The 24495-nt window shown below is 40.9% G+C and overlaps 2 protein-coding genes across 2 annotated transcripts; both read left to right on the top strand.

Annotated features, from left to right (window-relative positions):
- The first annotated feature begins 2023 nt into the window (after nt 1-2023).
- LOC102218807 (delta-like protein B) lies at nt 2024-8626 on the top strand. The gene is made up of 7 exons (XM_005807100.2): nt 2024-4106; nt 4198-4437; nt 5124-5181; nt 5270-5527; nt 6650-7011; nt 7277-7493; nt 7632-8626. Exons 1-7 carry the CDS (start codon nt 4056-4058, stop codon nt 8351-8353), a joined length of 1908 nt encoding a protein of 635 aa, XP_005807157.1. The 5' UTR covers nt 2024-4055; the 3' UTR covers nt 8354-8626.
- Nucleotides 8627-10003: 1377 nt separating this feature from the next.
- Nucleotides 10004-21867, top strand: LOC102219072 (protein phosphatase 1 regulatory subunit 14A-like). The gene is made up of 4 exons (XM_005807101.2): nt 10004-10281; nt 14300-14380; nt 14596-14628; nt 18534-21867. Exons 1-4 carry the CDS (start codon nt 10090-10092, stop codon nt 18708-18710), a joined length of 483 nt encoding a protein of 160 aa, XP_005807158.1. The 5' UTR covers nt 10004-10089; the 3' UTR covers nt 18711-21867.
- The last annotated feature ends 2628 nt before the right edge of the window (nt 21868-24495 follow it).

Raw genomic sequence — 24495 nt, 5'->3', positions numbered from 1 at the left:
CCGGCCATTCAAAGTGATGGGAGGTCCGGAGAGTGGGGGGATGACACGGCTCCTCTTAGGTTCCCATGCCCCGTGGCACACGCGTGTCACACTCCGGCAAGTAACGCAGACAACAGCAGCAGTGTCCATCTGCTCCCCTCGCACAAAGCCATGGCCGTGCAGCAGATACACTGTAGACCGACTCACCATGAGCAGCACACGTTTAAAGTTAGTGTTTTTATGCGCTGCTCATGGTGAGTGTGATACATATCGGGATGAAGAATTATGACTTGTGGAAATATGCACCACACAGGCATGCATGCCTTGGTTCAGAGCTACAAGTGTTACAAGTGTCAGAATGACACTGCATATGGCACCAATTCACAACAAATCTCAAGTCATTTCAATCCAGTCACACATACATTCCAGCTGATCTTATCAAACAATCCATGAATATCAGTTTATTATTTAATTGAGTTCAAAAAGTTTTCAGGAAACCCAGTATGTTGCACTGAGTCAAAAACTGAGTACTGACTGCGTCGCAGTCAAACAGAAGAAGAATGATAGCAAATAATGCAAATTGGAGAGCAGTCGAAGAAGAAGACAGTGAGTAGAAAGTGGTCAGTTTGTCCTCAGCAGCGTGAGCCTATCACAGCGTAGCTACAGCGATGACCTTTCTCCTCTGAGCAACTTACTGTGAATAAAGACATGCGTGTTATAAATGATCAATATTTACAGTAGAAGTCAGACGTTTGTATTTGCTCATCTTATTCATTTAGAGCTTTTTGTGGTGGATTTTGTTATTTTTTTCATGCTGGGATAATTATACTACCTTATTGTGTTATCTTAGCTTTTGAAGTAGACCGGGTGTCTGCCTCACAGAGAAAACCACGGGTCCGGTTTCACAGGAGAGGAGTCTGTTAACTCAAAGACCTGCCTCCCATTCTTGTACCAGGCACCGCTGGAAACCTGCTGTCTGAGAGCAAAGTGTGCATTAAATTCTGATCTGAGTTTAACAATGAAGGAAAAGTTAAGCCTGGACAGATCTTTTCACTCAGATCCCATCAGGGACCCTCGCTGCTGAAGTTGTACTGAAATCTTTAGACATCCTGACAATGGAGAACAACAAAGTTCAGAATAAATGCATTGATTAGATTTTCTGCATCACTCTTCAAGAAGATTCTTCCTTTCCCATTTGTAAATAAGCAAGTCAAGTCTGACAGGTGTCTGCGTAATAGAAAAAAAGAAAGTTCATCCCTTCACTCATTCATACCGACTTCATTCCACTGTCTGCTCTGATAGATACCTGTAAACAAATCACACACAAAAACCACTTGTATCATTTTTATCTTGTTAGTTATTATATGTGGTTTTATATTTTCATAAAGAGAAAAAAAAATCACATGTAATTGAATTCAATTGTAGCCGGAATATTTTCTGAAGATTTTACATAATGCCAAAGTTACATTTATTTTTAGTTCTTAGTTTTGACCTCTAATGACATCTTGACATGATGTAGAGTTTCCTTTGAATTGACCCAAAATCAGTGCACCATCTCCTAAACAGTTGGTCATGGAATGGTTTATACGGAGAGAGAAGAGTGCCAAATTACAGTAAACGTTTTCAATGCAGGTATTGACCTGAAAGTCGCAGCAAACTTGAAAGAAGTTGTCTTGGCTTGCCGTTGGAAACAGCGTCAGGGTCTCCGTAGAAGCTGCCCTAATCCTGCCCTCTGAGTCTGATGGGTGAAGTTGACTAAATTAATCCACGATGCACTTCAGCACATGAACATAAAACCATTTAAATCATGAAATGTTACTTAATTTTTAAAATTAAATCTATACATTTAGTCGAGGTGCATAAAATTAATTCTACTAAATAAATTCATTCTATTTAATTAATTATTTCTGCATTTGTTTCCAGTTTTAAAAAATTAATGACACAATTAAATAATGACTTCATAAGTTATTTATTGTGATTTGGCACTTTTTGCTCTCCATACAGTCAAAAACATGAAGAGGTTTTGAAAAGCTTGAAGCTGAAACTGAGGAAATGTGACGTTTTCGTGATGCTGACATTGAAGAAATAAACAAATGGAGGAAGAAAATGTTTAAGGTGTATTAGAATGGGGTATAAAGAACATGTATACGTCAAAGGTAACAGCATTATTCCAGCGTTATTACTCCAACAAAATAAGTGATTGCAGTTTAATGTCGATAGTGAGACAATTCAGTGAAACTCTTCACATTCTAACAGTGGGTCGCCATTTAAGGACTGTTTTGCGTCTTACTGCTTAGATATCACACAGCCAACCCGGGTGCAGAGAACTTCCTGGCATTCCTGAATGACCTTTAGTCCCGCATCCATCCCAGAATTTTGCTCCATACGGAGCCTGAAAGTTTGGCGTGTTTGAGGTGTCACTTCTCTCACATCCCCAGCAATTATTGTAACTTTCCTCACAAGTGTGCGTGATGGAGGTTTTATTGTTCTGCAGAGAAGCGTGTCAGGCTGTGAGTGGGGGGTGGGAGGAGAGGTGGGGCCACTTCAGGCACGCGTCCCCTTTGACTCATTGTAATATTAATGGGTCCCCACCCCCCACCCACGCTCACCCAGGCGCCACACAAAGCAAAACATACATACACTGTAAAGAAGGTAGAAAACACAACTTATGTCAGAAATCTGATTGCACTCTAATAAACATGTTAAAAGAATTATTTATAATTGGGATCAGATTTCTTTGTGTCTTTTATTTATTTATTTACCACAGCTAACATTTCAAACTGTTCTTGTGAAACATTAACTTTTTGATTTTTATCAGCTGCCATCTTGGCGGCGCAGGTGGCGCGTCAGGTCAGTGTTTGCAGAACAGTTCAGGTGTGTTTACTCTACCGCATCCCTGCGACAGGTGCTGGACCTCGCAGCCCACCGCAACTCCTCCTTAGCCAATGAGAGCGCAGCCTGCTGCTGCTGCTGTTGGTGGTCTGTAGGCTCAGGCACGTGCGCGCGCGCGCGTGTAAGTCAATAGCCAAGAGGGAGGAAGCTGCCTCTCGAGCGCGAGCATGTGCCGTTTATTACCATACAGCTGTTCGCTCGCGCTCCAAACAAAGGCCCGCACCCTCCCTGTCGCGCCCCTTCACCAAGCCGAGGAGGCCCGAATAACTGCTAGAAGCTTTAATAAAGTCTGATCCTGGACCTGCCCAGCCTTTGTCACCGCACACGCGTCGGAGCAATTACAGAAGGGGGCAAAGAGAGAAGAGAATAAAGAAAAAGGAAGGCCCCCTCTTTCTGTTGATTGGGGCCGACTGTATCCATGGTTTCCTTCTCTCATAATCCATAGCTTTCATATCTTAAGTTCAGAAAACTTCTTGATCTGTCAGTTTAGTGAAAGTTGTGGTTGTTTGATAAAACTAGGAAACTGAAAGCTGAGATCGTCCTGGAAGTCTGAACAGGATTGTCAACATTCGATTGGTTGAAAGAGAAAATTAAGTTTAACTGCTTCATTCGAACATTTTTCCATTTTAAATTCACTTTTTTTAAAAAAAATATATATTTTCTGCTGACTCGCGACTGATTTGCTGTTGAAACGTCAGAACGGTGACAGATCACCTCCATCACTTTGATTTTGCGTGGCTAATTAACGTGATGAGAAAACTGTAGAGGGAGCGTATCTGCTCCGCGCCAGCTTCTTATGAATATTCCTCAGATTTCCACTCCAAATGTAATGTGGGTTGCCTAATTCCCCGAGCAGCCCCCCGTGTGTCAGGATGTTCCCCTGAGGTCTGCGCGCGCTCCACCTCCTTGCCGCGACGCGCGGGACGCGCGGCTATAAAAGCCCTTTGCGTCTTTACGCACCAGAACCGAACCAAGAGAGCGCCAGCTTCCTCACGGGACCCAAGGGGAGATCACCAGAGGGGAACTGGAAGCACTGGAAGGATATCCCACTCCACGGGGATGAAACTTTTTATAAAGAGATCTGACTTTTTATAAACTGAACGCTTTCGAAGTCTACTGTTATTTTTGGGATATTATTGCGAACATCTATTTAGAACCCAAGGAACCGGACTTCACCGAATACAATGGCGCATTCACACCTGATATATCTCTTGGCTTTGACCTTGGTGCACGTGGTGAGTTGACTCGTATTACCTTCACTTAAATAACCTCCTTACAATGTATTTTACCGTATACCTCACGATGATCACCGTCGCCCTGTCGCAGGTTTGGTCCTCCGGTGTCTTCGAGTTGAAGATCCACTCCTTCCACACGGCGCAGCGCATCTGCAGAAGACACAGAGACTGTCACATCTTCTTCAGGATTTGCCTAAAACACCCGGAGGATGTGATCTCAGCCGAGCCGCCCTGCACCTTTGGCACCGGCCACACGAACGTAATCCGGGCGGATCACACGTCGATCTCCAGCAGCGCTCCCATCCGAGTCCCCTTCCACTTTAAGTGGCCGGTAAGTACAAAAATCACAAAAAAACATAATAATAATAATAATAATAATAATAATAATAATAATAATAATAATAATGATAATAATAAAATATCACTCGCCATTTCATTCATTCCAATTTTCTTTTGGAATGAAAATTAAAAATTTTCATTCCAAATGAAATTATTGTTCATTCCAATTTTGTTCATTCCAATAAATAAAGATTTGTTGCAACCTATATTGTTTATTGTTTATTGGCTATTGACAGTTTCATATCCGTTATTTTCTCCCTGTATGAAAGTGTTCATGAATCATTAAGCAATCACAAATACTCAAACATGAGATATAATTTAATTTAGCTTTATACCGATTTCTGAAGAAAGTGCTTTACAACCCACGCCCTACTTGCACCACGTGATTGTAGTTGGACACAGTTAAAGGTACTTGACCAAGCCAAAATAGCTCAACACTTTGTTGATTGTCATATTTCATGGACGCCTCAGCTTATTTTTATTTCAGTTGTCCGAGCAGATAGCCGGATTACTTTAATTAATCGATTGTCAGCTTGGTTTCGTAGTCAAAAGTTCTGCGATCAAATCTAAAGAAAAGGGGCGAAATGATATCATGGCTCATAGTTCAATAATAACGTGCAAGCTCCAACACCATCATCTTTAGAATATGAATTATTAAACACTTTGTTTGCTTTTCAGGGGACTTTTTCATTGATCATCGAAGCCTGGAACGCAGAATCTCCAACAGAGTACACAGGTGGACTTTTTTCTTCCTCCTCTTTTTTTTTTTACTCCATGACTTTATTTATCACCAGAAAAAAACGAATCGCATCTCTTGTTCTCAGACAACCAAAATAACCTGGTGAGCCGCCTGGCGACCAGGAGGAGGCTGGCTATCGGCGAGGACTGGTCCCAGGACGTGCACTTCGGCGAGCAGAGCGAGCTGCGCTACTCCTACCACGTCTACTGCGACGAGTACTACTTCGGGGACGGCTGCGCGGACTACTGCAGGCCGAGGGACGACACGCTGGGCCACTACACCTGCGACGAGGAGGGCAACCGCATCTGCCTGGAGGGCTGGAAAGGAAACTACTGCTCTGAGCGTGAGTGGAGATTACTGATGAAGTTCCCAGGCAGAGGCGGCCAAAAATTAATCGGAGCCATAAGGGGCCCACATTTCAGTTCATATTATTATACAGTAATCAGTGATTGTCCTTTCCAATTAATATAATATTATAAATATTAATTATTCAAATTGATAATTAAAATAATAATTACAGTGATTTAATAATTCACTTTCTAGATGAATTGATTTGAATTCCTGAGGAAGTAAAACTTTTACATTTGAGGGTAAGCAACTTTTGAAGCACATTTAAAAGCTCTTAGCTCACCTAGTTGCTACTGTAAAACTATGTGCTTCACATGAGTGTAGTTGGCCACCGTTAATGGTGCTGTGTGATTAAGTGAAGTGCTCCTGGGGGGCCCCTACTGGCCTGGGGATCCTGAGCAGCAGCTTTATTTGCTTATGTCTCATGCTGGCTCTGATCCCAGCATCGAGATGTTCACTTGTCTTTTAACTTCCATATGATTTAACCATTTTGAATCTGACACAAAACGCAGTTAAAGTTCTAAAGTTATGCAAAATACCTAGAAGCTGTGCCCTGTTTTCAAACACAGACCAAACTGTCTGTCTCAAAATTGACTGAATATTGCGGGGGGAAAATTTTGTATTTTTAGTTTTAGTGCTTAAAGATAAACTCCAGAGTTTTCAGAGCCAATGGGTCTTTTGTGCTCGTACAGTCTGATGATGATGATGGTGGTGATGATGATGATGGTGATTATGTCCCATCTGCCGTTTGTTCTCTTACAATAAGAGAAAGAGTTGTGGCCCCCTTTAGACACATTTTTCAAGGTGATTTGAGAGGCAGTGTGTTTGTGTGTGAGACAGTGACAGTTTGGCTGCGTGTGTGTGAGGGGGATGGGGGGTCGGGGGTGCGGGCGTGTGTGTGTGTGTGTGTGATGGAAAGAACATAAAAGAAAGCATCTTTCTTCGGCTGTGTGCCTGCCAGCTGCTTGGATTAATACTTAACCAACAGTGAAGTTTGAGACAAAGGTGGGTTCAGACTTGGCAGAGTGGGGCCGGGGGGAGGATCTGTATATGTGTGTGTGTTTGAGAAGGCGTGCCCATTGTAATCACACCTCCTCCCCTCCCTTTCTTTCTCCAGCCATCTGCTCGGCGGATTGCAGCGAGAAGCATGGCTACTGCGAGGCCCCAGGGGGCTGTACATGCCGCATGGGCTGGCAGGGCCCCTCCTGTAATGAATGCGTGCGTTACCCAGGCTGTCTCCATGGGACGTGCAGCCAGCCGTGGCAGTGTAACTGTCAGGAGGGCTGGGGGGGCCTCTTCTGCGACCAGGACCTCAACTACTGCACCAACCACAAGCCATGCGCCAACGGGGCCACCTGCACCAACACGGGTCAGGGCAGCTACACCTGTACGTGTCGGCCCGGCTTTGGAGGCACCAATTGTGAGCTGGAAACCAACGAGTGTGACAGCAACCCCTGCAAAAACGGAGGCAGCTGCAATGTAAGTGTCCACAACCATTGGCCCTACCTGTGTGCTTTGCAGGGATGCGGTGTCTCATTTGGCTTGTGGATCAAGGGGATTAAGATATCACATAGTGGTCCCCAACATTGTTGCTTGAGGTATAGATTACTTTTAGTTAATTCATAAAAGAAAATGGGCACTCTGCCTCTCACAAAGGCTTATTGTCCAGGGGATCTCTGCTAATCTTCTACCGGACTGAACTCAAAGCAAGTGCAGAATATTAATATCTATAATCTGTCTCCAGGACCTGGAGAACGACTACTCCTGCACCTGTCCACAGGGGTTCTACGGAAAGAACTGTGAGATCATTGCCATGACCTGCGCAGACGGTCCCTGCTTTAATGGCGGAACCTGCGTGGAGACGATGACAGGAGGCTACACATGCCGCTGCCCTCCCAGCTACACCGGCTCCAACTGTGAGAAGAAGTTGGACCGCTGCAGCAACAGGCCTTGTCTGAACGGTGAGTTCCGCCGTTAGAGTCTTCTCTGGCGACATCTTGTGGCTGACGAGTGAACGAGCACGCTTCTTTTTATTAAGCATGATCATCTTGTTCATCCTTACTCCTGCATGCTGAGCTGAGTGTTTCACTCTTCTTCAGGTGGTGACTGTTTGGACCTCGGCCAGAGTATCTTGTGCCGCTGTCAGCCAGGTTTCACCGGTGCCAACTGCCAGGTCAACATCGACGACTGCACCTCAAATCCCTGCCAAAATGCTGGAACCTGCCAGGATGGTGTGAATGACTACACTTGCTCCTGTACCTTAGGGTACACTGGCAAGAACTGCAGCATCCGCTCTGATGCCTGCGGGGCTCGTCCGTGCCAAAACGGAGGCACTTGCTTCACCCACTTCACTGGGCCTGTATGCCAGTGTCCGAAGGGCTTCATGGGTCCAAGTTGCGAGTTCACACTTCAACCCAGTTTCAAGCCCGCTTTGCGCCAAGCCTCCCAGCCCTCCTCCACCACCACCGTCACCATCTCCTGCCTCCTGGCAGTCCTGGTGCTGGTTCTGGTCGCAGGCATCTTTTTCCTGAGGCGGAGAAGAAAGAGGATGGAGGGAAGGAAGCAGCTGAGCGACATTGCGGTCTACAATGACTTGGAGGCGGTCAACAACCTGGGAGGCAGCGAGAGAGATGCTTTCCTCAGCCCTAACAGCCTCTTCAAGATCAGCAACAGTACAGCTCGCCTCAGCCTCACGCTGTGTCCCGATGGCAGACCCGGGTACAGACACAACCCGGTGGAGAGCAGCCTGGCCAGAGCGGAGCGTCAGGACTTCATGTGGAGGGACGATGCCATGCTGGGCTCTGCACCCGGGCTGAGATGAAACCAGGACAAAAACACACACGTTGAAACAGGGGCAAAGAACATTTTAGCACTTGTTGCTTTTCTCTCTTTTTGAAGAGAGGAGCAGACACATAAACAGATAGAAATGTCAATATAAAAAGTTACGTTCTGACACATGAACTAATGATGATTTACAAGACTTTTGGAGACTTGTAAAGGATTGTGCTCTTTAGTGTTCAAGACCCAAAGAGACAAATAATGTAACCCGCCACTGATAGGACCTACAACACAAACCAAATGCAGGATGAAGCAATATATTTTCAACACATTCACTTTGTTTTCCTTTTTTAAAACACTTTTCTTTTGCTTTTCAATCTTCCTTTGATCATTTTTTCCTTATTGTGAGCACCATCATTTTTTCCCTCTTATTTTTTATATTATTTATTTATTTGAAAACTTGTGTTTATGGCTTCACTTTGATTGTCGCAGATGTAGAAATATATTTATATGATGCTGAGTGTAGACTGACGTTTGTTGCATCTGGATATGTGAAATATCCCAAAGATAAATGTGTGAGGCTAACTGGAGCCATTTCTTCAAAAGACTTACCGAATACAAATATTGGTCACGTTACGCTCATGTGCCATTTTAAGTTCATGCCAAAGTTTGTGTTCTGTTGCATATTTTCACTCATGTTATTTAAGTTCATGTTGTGTGTGATGTGGAATAAAATATTTGATATAAAACAGTTCAATTTGTAGCTCCTTGGATTGCACCATGGGATTATAATAGGCATAGTCTGCTTGGTAGAGGACAAAAGTAACATTTTGTACAGACAGAGTATTTAGAAAAGTGCATTTTAGGGCGTTAGTGTCCATTCTAATTAATAATTCATCCATCAGTCATTTCTCCATAGTCTTTTCATTGAAAAAGTTTATTTTCCAAATTAAATTTGTGACCAATTTTGAGGAAAAAAGTATTTGTTGTAGTTATTGGGGTTATTTGGGGGCCATATGCTCAGCTGGTGGAGCGCGAGCACCATTTACAGAGACGGAAGTCGGTTCCGGTTGCCCAGGTGACCATTCGCTGCATCATCGCCTTCTCCCCCCTCTCCCTATGTCTATGTACAATTTAATAAAGGCCATTAGAACCTGAAACTCTTTTGAAAATACAATACTATTAATTTTTTTTTTTATTTGAAAAAAAAGAACAGGTGCTTGTCATTTCCTGTTTGCAGTTCAAAATCTACCACAGGACGCATGTTTTGTTCCCAGAATGCTTAAATTATTACTCTCAGCGGGGCATTTCTTACCTCATCGACTTCTCTGAAATATATTTGCTCAAAGTCTGTCACAGTCACATTCAGGTTTTTAGTTCTTATTTATATTTTTGACATTTTTATCAGTATTTATCTTCGTAGTTTTTGTTAAAACAAAAAGAAAAGGCATAATAATAGTTTCGTTTCTCATGAATTCTACATGTAAACCATTTGTTATCTACCTGCTGCTAGAAGATGGATGGGGAGGGACGGAATGGCAGTGCGTACTAACTACTAGTAGAGTTAGTAGAGTTAGTAGCCCTAACTCTGCTACTAACTGGCAGAGTTAGTAGCCCCAAACCGAGACAAAATCAAATACCTAAACAATTATCCCACCCCCACATAAACATCCGGACAGCCCGCAGAGCCGCTGCTGTCGCCTCCCAGCGCCTCCCAGCGCTCCGCTCTCCAGCCAAGCAGAAAGGCGAGGAGCGAGTGAGAGCAAGCTCACAGCAGCGATGGCAACTGACGGCAGCGGGACACCGCCCGAAGAAAACGACGAGCCGGTTTCATCAGATCTGGAGCTCAGCGGACACATCCCGAAGAGGCACGCCCGGGTCACAGTGAAGTACAACAGGAAGGAGCTGCAGAGGCGGCTGGACTTGGAGAAGTGGATCGATGAGAGCCTGGACCAGCTGTACAGGGGCCAGGTGGGTCCCGCGGCTGCTTTGGCTCCACTGCATGCTGCTGCCTCTTTATCACTTTGCTATTTGATTAGAACTGGTGCAGAAATGCAATAAATCCAATATGCAGTCCCTTAAAATAAGTTTTAAAGAATTAAGTTGCTATAAAAGGGGTTAAGGCGCCTTGGGGAGTCCCCAAGGCTCTAGTGGTCTCTGAGGTGTTGAAAGGGCAGAGGGGAGACGGGGAGGGGGGGGGGGGGGCTGCATCTCCTTACATGGCCAGACTCTGTGTATAAGGGCTGGGTCCCTCTCATAGATCTGTATCTGACATGGGGCTTTCTGTCCTTACATGGACATCATGGGACAACAAACTGAGGGTTTACTGAGGACAGGAAGGGAATCTGAGGAGAGGAGTGTCCCAGGAGGTAAACTGTGTGTACTAGATGGTGACAGGGGGATGGAGCACATCACTAGATGCAGAGAAATGGGTGTTTTTGGATGCAACTCGATGGGTTTGTGTTGCAAAAGCAGATTTACTAGATTTTCAAGCAACAGAATTTAGATTAGTGATAAAGCAAAGAACAAAACAGGTTTTGCACCTGCATTCCTTAATCGTTGCAGCCTGAGCATTGATTTCCTGGTGTGCTAAAAGTGCAAAAGTAGTTTCTGTTTGCAAAAAGAGGTTTGAGATTGTCGCTGATTGCAGAAATAAAAAATAATCTTGTCCACAAAGAACAGACTGGGTGTACCGTAGAACTGCAGTCCTGCTTGTGCCAAGATCCCAATCAAATGGAGAAGCTCAGTCCAGTGGTGTGGATGGATGGCTTCTCTGCTTGTACAATGGCTGCTTGTTTCAGCAGAACAGGCCTTTGTTACAGTATTATGCAAACTTCACTATTCCGCCTCCTGGGTCTACAGATGTTTGCAGTACAAGGACTTTAGCCGATTCTCAGAAAATGACAGTCGACTCAAGCAAGAGAGATGTGTTCAAAGGTCAAAGTTCCTGCTGCTCTGACAGAAAGATCTATACAACAAATGCATTGATTGGCCAAAGTGTTTCGGATTTTGCGCTTCATCGGCGTCATCGCAAAGGATACACTGTAAAATTGAATCAGTTGTCTTTATTTAAAATATATGCAAACTTGTTTTTAGTTTTCATCAAATCTATCTTCAGCTCCGTCTTACCGTCTTCACTCGTGAACACGTCACTTAGATACTTAAACTCACCTTATTGAGGCAGAAACTGAACGCCCCCGAACCAAGAAGGGGACAAAAGTTAAAATAAATTTGTACAGTGCAATAGATGGGAGGGGAAATCCAGATGAAAGTCCTCATTCATTCCTTAGAACATGAAAATATTGTCAAAGAATAGAAAATAGTTAAACATGAATTAATTTTCTTTAAGAAAGTAATTTAACTAGCAGGTTTTGTTTAATGAATTAAATGCCTGAATGATGTCAGAACATATTACAATAATCACAACCTCACTTTAACCTGGACATCACATTTGTCTTCCACCGTGTGTGAAGGCCTTCGTTTCCCTCATGCACAAACATGACGATAGCACGGTCTTATTTTGCTACATTAGCAACATTTAGGCAAAATAGGTCTTATCTGAGAAACGTCCAGAAACATAGAAGTGATTAAAGTTTCATTTGCAGTTTGAATGATTCAAAAGTTGGAAATGTTATATTTAATAGCATAAAAGCTTTTTGATGTGTGTTGCAGTTGGCAGGAAGAGCAACGAATAGAATTTTATGTTTGCATTCTTTCCGTCTATGTTTCTTTCACTTTGACGTACATCTATGAGGGGCCGTTTAGGACAAAATTTACGTTTTGTCTCTCACACACTACCAAAAAGTCTCGCATACTCCAAAAAAGTAGCCACGCACACTCCAAAAAATTACGTTTTGTCTCTCACACACTACCAAAAACTCTCGCATACTCCAAAAAAATAGCCTCGCACACTCAAAAAATTACGTTTTGTCTCTCACACACTACCAAAAACTCTCGCATACTCAAAGAAATTACATTTTGTCTCTCACACACTACCAAAAACTCACGCATACTCAAAAAAATAGCCACGCACACTCAAAAATTACTCACGCACATTCAAAAAATACTCAAATTGCGTATACACACACTACTAAAATGTCACACACACACACACAAACGTTAACTTTCTCGCTCACATACACTACTATCAGCTCGCTCACATACACACAAACGTTAACTTTCTCGCACACATACACTGCTAACAGCTCGCACACATACACTACTACCAGCTCGCGCACATACACACAAACGTTAACTTTCTCGCTCACATACACTGCTAACAGCTCGCACACACACAGACGTTTATCTCTCACATACACAAGACTAAAGTTGAACACACACACAGTACTAAGACTCGTTTTATGTATGTGTGAGAGCGAGACTTTTTATGAATGTGTGAGAGTCAGTCTCTTTTTGAATGTGTGAGAGCGAGACTCTTTTTGAATGTGTGAGAGTTGTCACGGAAGAGGCGGGGCATAATTTTTGGATCAAACTGCGCATGCGTAGATCCTAAACTATAAGTTTCGATTGTTGACTCACTGTATGTTCTATTACTTAGTATATTTGTGCTTTTAAATATATATAGAACGTTTAACTTTCTTGTAGATTAAATGTGCTATAGAAATAAATGAATCTGATTGATTGATTAAAAATAGCAAAATTGCTGTAGTACAATCTGTCCACTGGGTGCCAGTATTACAGGAATTATTAACCGGCGCCAACTAGTGCCGAAGAAGAAAGAGTTTGCTATACCGAACATGGCTAACTCTAATTCGAAACGAGAGAGAATTGGTCAGGCAGCTGCCATTTTAAACACCGCTCCGGAACGTAACAGAGATGAGAGTTCTGAATCTACTGTAGCACTGCGGGCAGTCGTTGAATCGTTTAATGCGCCTGTCAAAGTGCTGGTTGCCTCCGGAGAAGATAGAATGGTGTTTAATTCGAATAATTAAACATGTTTAACTCTAATTCGAAACGAGAGAGAATTGGTCAGGCAGCTGCCATTTTAAACACCATTCTATCTTCTCCGGAGGCAACCAGCACTTTGACAGGCGCATTAAACGATTCAACGACTGCCCGCAGTGCTACAGTAGATTCAGAACTCTCATCTCTGTTACGTTCCGGAGCGGTGTTTAAAATGGCAGCTGCCTGACCAATTCTCTCTCGTTTCGAATTAGAGTTAGCCATGTTCGGTATAGCAAACTCTTTCTTCTTCGGCACTAGTTGGCGCCGGTTAATAATTCCTGTAATACTGGCACCCAGTGGACAGATTGTACTACAGCAATTTTGCTATTTTTAATCAATCAATCAGATTCATTTATTTCTATAGCACATTTAATCTACAAGAAAGTTAAACGTTCTATATATATTTAAAAGCACAAATATACTAAGTAATAGAACATACAGTGAGTCAACAATCGAAACTTATAGTTTAGGATCTACGCATGCGCAGTTTGATCCAAAAATTATGCCCCGCCTCTTCCGTGACAACTCTCACACATTCATAAAAAGTCTCGCTCTCACACATACATAAAACGAGTCTTAGTACTGTGTGTGTGTTCAACTTTAGTCTTGTGTATGTGAGAGATAAACGTCTGTGTGTGTGCGAGCTGTTAGCAGTGTATGTGTGCGAGAAAGTTAACGTTTGTGTGTATGTGCGCGAGCTGGTAGTAGTGTATGTGAGCGAGAAAGTTAACGTTTGTGTGTGTGTGTGTGACATTTTAGTAGTGTGTATACGCAATTTGAGTATTTTTTGAATGTGCGTGAGTAATTTTTGAGTGTGCGAGGCTATTTTTTTGGAGTATGCGAGAGTTTTTGGTAGTGTGTGAGAGACAAAACGTAATTTTTTGGAGTGTGCGTGGCTACTTTTTTGGAGTATGCGAGACTTTTTGGTAGTGTGTGAGAGACAAAACGTAAATTTTGTCCTAAACGGCCCCTCATATACATCTTTTCCTCCTTGTCCTGTTTTGCAAACATTTGACGACGTCAGGAGGCCGACATGCCGGAGGAGGTGAACATTGACGACTTGATTGACCTTCGTACTGATGAGGAGCGAATCGTGAAGTTAAAGGTGACGTGACGTGTCACATATTTTAGTGATTTGCTGTGTTTGGTGGCTTTGTTTATTCAGAAACAGTTTGCATTATTTAACAGTTCCTCCAATAGTCACATTAGTAGATTTAACAACACATTACTGTAGCATCGTAGTGCCACAAATCTGAGGATAAATGTGTAATTTTTATTGTAAATCTTTGATGTTATTTGTTTTGTTTTGTTTTTTAACAGGAACTCCTCCAAAGCTGCAGCAACAACACTGAGGTGAGATTCAATAAGAATCGTTACTAATTTTATACACTTTTCCGCACGTTTGGCACAGTGCATAGTTTCGAACTCACTAACTTGAATTGGAGCATTTAATTTCTGATCTTGCTCCTCAACAATTTCTTTCTGTATTCTCTTGCCTCAATTTTAACGCAGAAACAACTGACCTTTCCTGAGTCAAACATTGTTCTTGTACAGGCCTGGTTTAAACGTCAGTCACTGGAAAATGCCTCCAGATACACCGCGGCTTCTGCTGTTTGTATTGAGGGCAGGTTTATTATTGAGGCATGCCTAAAAACAAATAAAATGACTATAAATGTTTCTATCCCATGTGATGATAAATTTTTTTTTTTTTTTTTGTTCAGAAAATTTTTTAATTATATTATTTCTTCCGAGAAGAAGTCCCTGTTTGGTCTCAAAATCAGTTTGGAAGTAGAGTGATATTCATCTGTGCATTTAATTGAATTTACTTTTACTGTGCTTACAGTAAACGAGGAAAGAATTCTAAATATTTGTGGTGTTTATGTACCATCAAATAAAATGAACATGCAGGATACAGGACCATGTGTTTATACGGTCATAAAACAGCTTGTTATATTTTCTTTTTCTACATTTTATGTAAATGTATAAATCTGCACACCGGCTGAAGGAGGATCCACAAGAAACTCAAAGTTTGAGTAATGTACAAGGCAGCCGAGTGTCGGATTTTATTAATAACTTGGCTGCTTGTCTCCTGTGTCCGTTGCCACAACACAACGCATGTTGTTTCTCAGCAGGCTGTAATCTTCCATTTTACCCTAACAGACTGAAGATCAAAGGAAGAGTTTGACTGATTGTCTTATTTAACAGACAAATGCAGAAAAAAAGCAGCTATGTTGACAACGTCCCACGTTGCCTTTTTGTTCATTAAATTCTGATAACCGTCGTATTCGGTCTCTGGACCTTCCTGTGTTCTTGAAAGAATCAGTGTTGATTTACGTCAGTAAACGGAACCGATTTGGTTTTTTTTAACCTGCATACATAAATAGATTTAGCAAAGCTTAATCCTCACATGAGTTTTATAATCCCTGAGAATATTAGATGGAGTCACAATCGAGTGACTCCATCTTTGGAGTTTTACAAGGCAACAGCAATGGAAGTGTCAGGATCTGTTCTGTATCTGTGTTTATTTTGAGTTTATGTGTCTCTTAGTCTCCGTATTGTCCTGTCGCCCCTTGATTGTTCCCAGGTGTTTCTTGTCTCCTCGATTACCCTCTGTGTATTTAACCCCACCTGTGTTCTTTGTTCCTCGTCGCGTTTGTCCAGTACCGGCGAGCTTCTGCATCCGCTCCTTTGTGCTGCCTGGACTTTGTATGTTTTTTGGATTTCTGGACTTCTTTCATTATTAAACCATCTTATTCATCTTACCCTGGGTCTGCTGCCTCTACTTCACCACTCAAATCATGACAGGAAGTGGAGAAAAAAATGCTGTTGCCCATTGATATGGGAAGGTTTAAGAGGCTATCTATAGATCAACAGATAGAACAACAGTTGTTTCCTTTAGTGGTTCTTGGTGGAGCGCCACCAGAGGCGAGAGGGGGGAACACGTTTTTCAAAGGCTTTGATTTGTTTGACACAATGCAGCGTGAAAGCAAACCACACCAACAGAAAATGTAACAAATGTTGCAAATTTTGGTCCCTAATCGAACCGAGTGTACCAGGTTTGAGAACGCTGCTGGAGAATTGAGTGGGAGTGCAATTTGATGTTCCCACCTCCACTATCATGAGTGGTGGGTAATGACTGAAACAAGAAGGTCACAAACCGAGCAGCTGAGCCGGACCCTCCCTTGGGGGAATGGTGATGAGTTTGTAGACTTTTGGGGAGAGTCTCAGAGGAGAGGCTGGAGCAAACACAGCCGGCAGGCGGGGTTTGGACATCTGGTTAGGACGGGCCTGAATACCAGGACTTTCTGTTTAAATTAAATGTTACAATTGTTTGGGGATTGACCCAGAGTTGTGGTATTAGAAGCCTGCTTTCTCTTGATCAAATCTGATTGGTTCAGAAGACAGAAAGTCTGACATTGGGTCACCCTAAGGTTCTAGAGAGTAAGATAAGCAGCAGACATCATTACCAAGCCATCGTCCTGCTTTTTCTGTCAGTGTGATTTATGACTGTTAAACAGTATAAACACGGGGACACAAAACACATTCATAGCTCCAGAATGACATAATGTTGAATGTTAACAGCGTCCTGCTGTGTATGGATATCAGATGTCCATGAAAGCATTTCATGGACATCTGATATGCTGATTTCAACATTCTCTCTATGAGCACTGTTGTTTCTTTTAAAAACATATTTTTTTAAAAGAAACAAAACATTTTGAGTGTTATCTGAGTCTGCAGCATTCCTCATGTCATGTGTGATGCGTATCCTGCAAGTTTCAAATGGACACAATTTGATTCAGGATTTGCCAAATTACAGGAAAGATACACAAAGATATCTTGTATTTACAAGATACTTGTAAATACACAAACATGTGTATTTACAAGGAACCCACATGTATCACGATGCCAAACATGTGGGGTTCCTTCAGTATTGTTCAGATTAAAGAAGAAATGTATGGCTTTATAGGAAATATATTAAATTATAAAGAGTAATACCAGATGGATTGTAATTTTAAACTAGTTGCTCCAAAATGAGAAAGAGAAAACCAGATCTCATTTTATTAAAGGAACGTACATTTTCATATGGTAGTTGTGAAGACAAGAATGTTAGGGAGAAATATGAATATTATTAATATAATTCTATGACAACTCTGGTGGTATGGTTAGGGTCACTTTTCTGCTGCAAATGTCTCAAATCTTATAGAAAACTTCCCCGCAGAATGATGCTGCCAACACCATGTTTTACCATGCAGATGATGTGTTTCTGCAACATAGGAGTTTCAGTGTGGGGCAAAGAAATTCTGTTTTGGTTTGTTCTGGTCCAGTTCCAGTTGTTCTTTTTTAGATGATGGATTGAACAGATGTTTAGTTTTGGATGATATTTTAAAACTCAGCCCTGTCCATTAACTTTTTTTCCTTCTACAAAAGTCTGAGGCAGATTATATTACACACCGATGAACATTTTATACAAGTTATGAAACATAGAAGGGCACTGGATTTTTTTAAGGTTAGTGGAGCAGAAGGTGATGAATAACATAAAATATTCTAGAATGGCAGCACATTGGACTGGCTCTGTTATGTTTGCTCTGATGTTTTCTTTTGGTAAAGTTTTGGTCATACACATATATTTTTTAGGTTGAAGCATTGCTTTTTTAGACAATTCTTCCCTCTGGTTTTGGATGTTGTGATTTTTTTTTTCTTTCACTCTTTTGCTTCCGAACACCTGTTATGATGTGTAACCATGGCAGCAAGGTTTTGTTTTTACAACTGGGAGCAGCTGATTAGCATCCAGAAAGCTGAAATAATACCTGAACTACGACGGCAGAGCAGAAAGAAAAGAAGGAAGTTCAAACCAGCTCTTCCATTGATGACACGGCCAGGATCATATCCCCAACTCCAACATCTTTCCGCACAGCTTTCTAAGCTGATACTTGGATGATATGAGTTACAACAACATTCAGAAGTATTTTCATAGTACAAATCCACATCACACTTCTCAGTTGTTTATGAAAACCACATACCCTTAACTTCTACTTCATGTTTGTTGTTTACATAAAATCTCAATAAAATACATCAATGGTGTTTAAATAATGTAAATACTGAAGACACTGTCTACCAGTTACCGAATTTCACTCCTTAAACGTCAATGTATACGTCAATGTATACGTTGCAAAGCAAAACTTGAATGACGTGCCCGATTGCAAAATTTCAGCGGATCTGTGTGTGAGAACGGCTCTGGGTTCTGTGTTCTTCCTCAGACCTTCATCAAGGAGCTGGTGGCAAAGCTGGTGGGGGTCCACAAGCAGGAGGATCTGCAGAGCGAAGGCATCGAGCATCCCGTCATCTGCCACAGCCTCCACCGCCACGAGCCCTACCAGTTCAACAACCCGCAGCACCACTTCCATCAGATGCGAGGCCACAACCAGAGTCTCTGATAAGGACCGGATCAGCGCGTAGACAAACTGACACACAAGGTTGGCTGTGTTGGACTAAAAAATTCAGGGATCGATAGAGCAACAAATATACTGACGCATTTCAAATGTAAGGCTCTCCTGCTGAGAGTTAAAGGTAGTGACTCTTTTCACAAACGGCTCTCAGTTAAAGCATGAAGGAATGCAAAGAGAAACCTTCATTCTGCCAGAGTTAGGAGGCAAACAAAACCTAATCTACTACCAGTTAATGTTTTACCTGCTGCTAAGCCAGTCGATCTGGTGTCCTGAGTCCGGTAGAGATGCTCCAGCAGGTTCCTACTTTGGTTCACAACTTAGTCCATGATTTTAACTGTGATTTGCAGGGGATTTATGCCAGATGTGTTATCTGTTATCAAAAAGATGCTTATAGTTTCTGTTTCATCCTTTATTTTTGCAAAGGGTTTCTTCAAAAGATTTGTTTTAAATGGTAAAACTAGCTCCATTTTCATCACAGATGTGCTCAAAACTTTGTTATTCTGATCATTAAAAAAAACCACACAATTTGGCAACCAAGGGATTTCCATTAAATAAGAAATGAAATTAAAAATCACACATGAATACGCATCGCCATTAAAAAAAACAGGCCGTCATCCTCCTCATCCTAACGCAGAAACGTTTCACCAAAAAACAAATTTTTCCAAAGCTGCCACTTTTCTATTAGGCAAATCTATTTTTGCAATTCCAATTTGCACAATTAATTGGTTAATGGAAACGCAGCTACTGATGATGTCACTCAGTGGCACAAAGAAGTCGGGTCTGAACTTGACCATTTTGAGCTGATTCCAGTCAGACTGTATTTTTTAATTCTGCTGCTAATGAGTTCATTTTGATCCATTGATCCATTTGAAGAACTTTACCATGTACGCATTTAGAAATCAGCTTGAGGTTTAAAAATGTGCAGATCCAGTTTTTAAGAACATGGCAGTGATGTAATCTAGTTGTCTTCTTATTTTTAATGATCTGATTGTGTTTCATCCTCAGTGGCCTGATTGTAGAGCTGAAACAATTCATCAGAGTAATGGTGATAAATCGATTGTTGAAATAATCATCAATTTAGTCGTCTATTAATTGCTAACTGGACTACACAGACTCAAAAAAAGGCCATATGCTGAAAGAACAAAATACTCAGAACAGATATTAAGCCACAATTGTACAAAAAATATGTAAATTTTGCATTTAAGAGGCAAAAAACCCCCACTTTTGTCTGTATCCAAAACACTTCAAGTGGCATCTTTAGCTTCACTTGGTTCAAATCTAAAAAAAAAAAAATTAAAATAATTCTATTAAGCACATTTTATAATCCAATTATGGACTAGTTAATATAAAAATACACTGTATTAATGCTAACCTGAGCAGGAAGGGCTGAGCTTTTCACATATACACATTAGAACAATTTTTAGATGCATCCCTTGCTACAAATGACCAACCGTTCACTAAAGGAATGCTACGCTGTTGCATTTTAAGCAAGAAAATGTTCATTTTCTTATTCAGAAACGGAACTCAATTGTTTGCTCATATGAATCTGGTAATGTATTTCTAATAGTGTGTGAAAAATGCTTAAGTGGTTAAATGGAAAATCTGCAGAATGTTCCAATTTTTAAAACCTGATTAATCAATTAATCATCAGAATAATTTATAAGAATTATTATAGAAAATAAACTTAAGTTGCATCCCTGCCTTATTGTTCTATGTGCTGTTTGTTACTGAATCATTACACAGTAAGTCACTTGTGGAAAAATATTGTTGAATGAGTGAAAATGGTAGGAAGTCTAGGATCATTCCTGACTGGTTTGGTCCTGCTGTAATTCTACAGACTTTAATGCCTCTTCCTCTCAGAAGTCGCCTTTTACTCACCAGTTTACTCTTACATTTCCACGCGGGTCAACTTTTACTCATCATATGCTTCAGTGTTTCTCAGCTACTGTCTCTGGTTCTGCACTGTTCCTTCCTTGGACCAGAAATACCCAACGAAAACTGTCGTTCTGGAGATTTTCTGACCCAGTTATCCAACCTTTACAGGTCAAACTCACCTAAATCCTAAGGACAAAATGTTCACCGTGCTGCCTAACATAATTCACCCATAATGATGAGATAATCAGTATTACAATGTTATACTTAATTGGTGTTTAAATATCACATTAAGCACATTCTAGATATCTGATTTGTGCATAATTATGATTTGAAACAGCCTTTAAAAGTTTGAATTTGATCAATGTGGATTTGAATATGAAAAATGAGCTATTTTACTTAAGAGTAGTTAAAAAGTGACCTTGAACTCCTAATAGGAACAGATTTCAGAGTAATGGGGTAAACAACTCCCCACCCCCATCCTTTATTTATTTTGGTTAGATGGAAAGTTGTGATTTAAACTATTTTGCAGCTATCTAACTGATCATGATGTGAAAAACATTCCATATTTAGAGCTTTGGCAAAGTATTTCCTCCCCTACAGATTCTTCTGGGTTTTTTTTCTTTGTTGTTGTTTTTTTCACTTTGACTTCTTTGATATTTCCGAACATCAAGAAAAATCTTAATATCAGACAAAGATAACCAGATCACAAAATGCAGTTAACATTTTTATGGGACAAAACAAAATCTATCCAAAGAAATCTGGTATTAGAAGTAATCACCCTTAATCCTAACTATGTTTGTACAGCAGTGGTTTTTAACTCTCCCATTCTGGCCATTTTTGGCTGGTTAAGTTGTTATTGTTGGATCATGAACTGTAGGTCTAACAGCAGTTGAGTGCTGCACCACTTTGAATGTGGTTCTTTCATGTTCTCTTGGAAGAGTTGTTGATACGCTCTGGGAGTAATTTTGGATGTTCTATGGATTATTGCTCTAACTGTAGCCTTAGAGATGCCTTACATATTGACATAAAAATTTGGGAAGCTTTCTGCAGATTCGGTCTTGGTTTGATATTAAAACTTGTTTTTGGTGATCTGAAATGTTTAAGTATGACAAAAACAAGAAATCCATTAGGAGGCATTTCACTGAACTGTATCTACATGATGTGACGCTGGGAATGAAGCCTTTGTGATCACTGAAACGTTGTAGCTTTTCAATGATGCATCTCTGGATAGAAATGTTAAAAAGTCAACTTAATAAAATAATTTATGCAACTATTTGCTATTTGTTTTGCTTCATGTTTGCAAGGCCTCTGAAGAGCAGTCAAAGAAGGGAGCGCATGTTTCTGGAAATGGTATTTCAGTTTAAGTAAAATGAGTTTTATTTGTATCACTACAGTAGATAGTGCATTTATATATTTTTATTTCACAATATCTCTCCAAGTGTTGACATAACAGCGTTCGCTGCCATGCAACAAATAAGATTAGAGACAACTCCACAATAATCCCTGTAGCTTTCACTCACCACAAAATGCATTTGCTTGATAAAATCATTTCTGTATTTGATTTAATTTAAACCAAATCACTGGTTTCCTTCTGTGTAATTTCTTTAAATAAAACATTATGAAGTTAGGAAACGAGCTGGAGAAACGGTCCATCCAGAGTATCACACTTCCTGCCTGAAAAAGACAAACACTCATTATTGGCTTGGATGGTTACATTGCTCAGGAACCACCAGTGTTGATCAGATGATAAACTGGGAGGATGTTGGAGCACCAGTTTTTATATCAGCATGGACTAAGAGGGTGCAGACCAGGCCGAGCTCAACAAACGATACCTTCAATATCGACTGATAGTTAAAGTGTGTTGTAATCAAAAACAGTAAAGAGATTAAGTAGCAGCTTTTACGCATGGAGTATTATCACAGCATGGGGTTGTTTTGCTGCTAGAGTTATGGGTGCGTTGCATAAATTAAATGGCAAAATGAAAAAGAACTGGAAAGGTATTTAACTATACCTTTTAGAAACAGCTAGAAGGTTAAGACCTGAGAACAACTGAATGATCTAACAGGACAATAAACCTAAACAAACGTAAAATTGGTTTTGGAATGTAGTAGGAAAAAAACATAACTTAATTTTCTGCATTTTAATTGGCCGAGGGACAGCTGAAGAAGGAGGGAAGTACAAGCTTACATTAATAAACTTCACTACAATAATGTCTAACAATTAGAGCAAATAAATAAACAGATAAATAATAACATGAGATTAGTTTCTTGCTAAAGATTTATCAAAGCCATCAGACTGGATAGAAGTTAATTCGGAACATTACTTAATCTGTCCAGCAGAGAGCAGTGAGAACTAGATTTTTTTTTAATACTGTGAGTAATCACATTCAGAAGATATTTATTGTGAAGCTATATGTATGTAGCTTAAATATTTATATGCATATAGCTATATATCCAGTTCACAAAATGTACTCTTCTGTATAAACAAAATGTTTTATTTTGATTCAATGTTACAATAATTATACATATCAGTTAATAATTTTGCATCACAAATCTGTCACATTTAGTCGATCACGAAATGCCAAATAGAAATGAGTCGTTTAAAGAAAACAATCCCTCCGTTCTGTGTGAAAACTTGGGGACTGTGGATGAGTGAGAGAAGGAACCTCCAGGTAAACGCAGATGGACTGAGCAAACTTTCATTAGAAAAGGTAAATAAATGACACAGCTTAAAGTTAAAGGCCCTGTTAACTCAAAATGATGCAAACATGTTAAGAGTAAACACAACAAAGCAGAAAAAACGATTCAGCCTGATTTATGTCAGAAACTCCAGACAAAGATGGAGGCCAGTTCCCTGGGCCTATCTCTACCTAACATTCAGACCACATTTTGTGAGAATGAAGGTTGTGAGTCTAATCAGGCTGAAACTGTGATTCGGTTTATTGGTTATAAGAGACTAGAAAGAGCCTCTAAGTTCTTCACAGGCCGCCATCTTGAAACACGCAACAACCTATGACCTTATTGAACCTCTGACACATTTAAATAACAAGAGGGTAAAAGGGTAAAGTTATGCTATGTTGTAGGTTCGATTCCAGCCACATGTCGATGTGCCTCTGGGCAAAGCACCCAAATTGCCTACCGATCTTCGTATCAGTGTATAAATGTGTGAGCGTTTGTGATTGCGAATGGGTGAATGTGACTCTAGTGTAAAGTGCTTTGAGTGGTCAAGATGACTGGAAAAGTGCTATATAAGTTAAGTCCATTTGCCTTTTAATAATGTTAGTGTCAATAGTTTGTGTTAATGGCTTATTTCACCCTAGCTAAGCAGTAGCATCCTACATAAGTAGTTAGCACAAGCTACTGCTAACTACTATATTCATAATTCACAGTTTGACCAAACAGTTAATCATAAACTCAATAGACAGGCAACATTTTAGCTAGCATGGTATTTATAATAACGATGTTTCGGCTTTACATTGGCTGCCCTGGCGTTATAAGCTCTTGTCATAACTCAGTGTGAACATTGGGTGGCAGTGAAGAGCCATACTGCTGCTGCTCAAAGCTGTTCAGTAAAGCCAGGGCATCACAACAGCAGCAGCAGCAGCAGCAGAGTTGACTGTCATGAAAGTTCAAATCTTCCACCTAAATCTTCCACTGGGGATTAATGAGCGGCTGATGAGGAAGGAATGGAATTTCTTCTCAAGGCTGTTGTTTTCTTTCTTTGTTTTCTGCCCTCTAGAAGACCGCTGTCACAAAAAACACAAAACCCCATTTTAGAGAGACGAGCAAGGGGTATGTCCTGTCCCCCTCCACTGGACAGCTCCTGCAATTAGTGTAATTAGAAGTGTCCCTCGGGTGCGGGTGTGTGTATCTGCGTGTGCGTGGGGGGCGCAGGATGG

This window comes from Xiphophorus maculatus, chromosome 11, assembly GCF_002775205.1.
Source record: "Xiphophorus maculatus strain JP 163 A chromosome 11, X_maculatus-5.0-male, whole genome shotgun sequence".
NCBI lineage: Eukaryota > Metazoa > Chordata > Actinopteri > Cyprinodontiformes > Poeciliidae > Xiphophorus > Xiphophorus maculatus.
The sequence above is the reverse complement of the archived record's forward strand: the minus strand, read 5'-3'. Positions and strand labels throughout refer to the sequence as shown.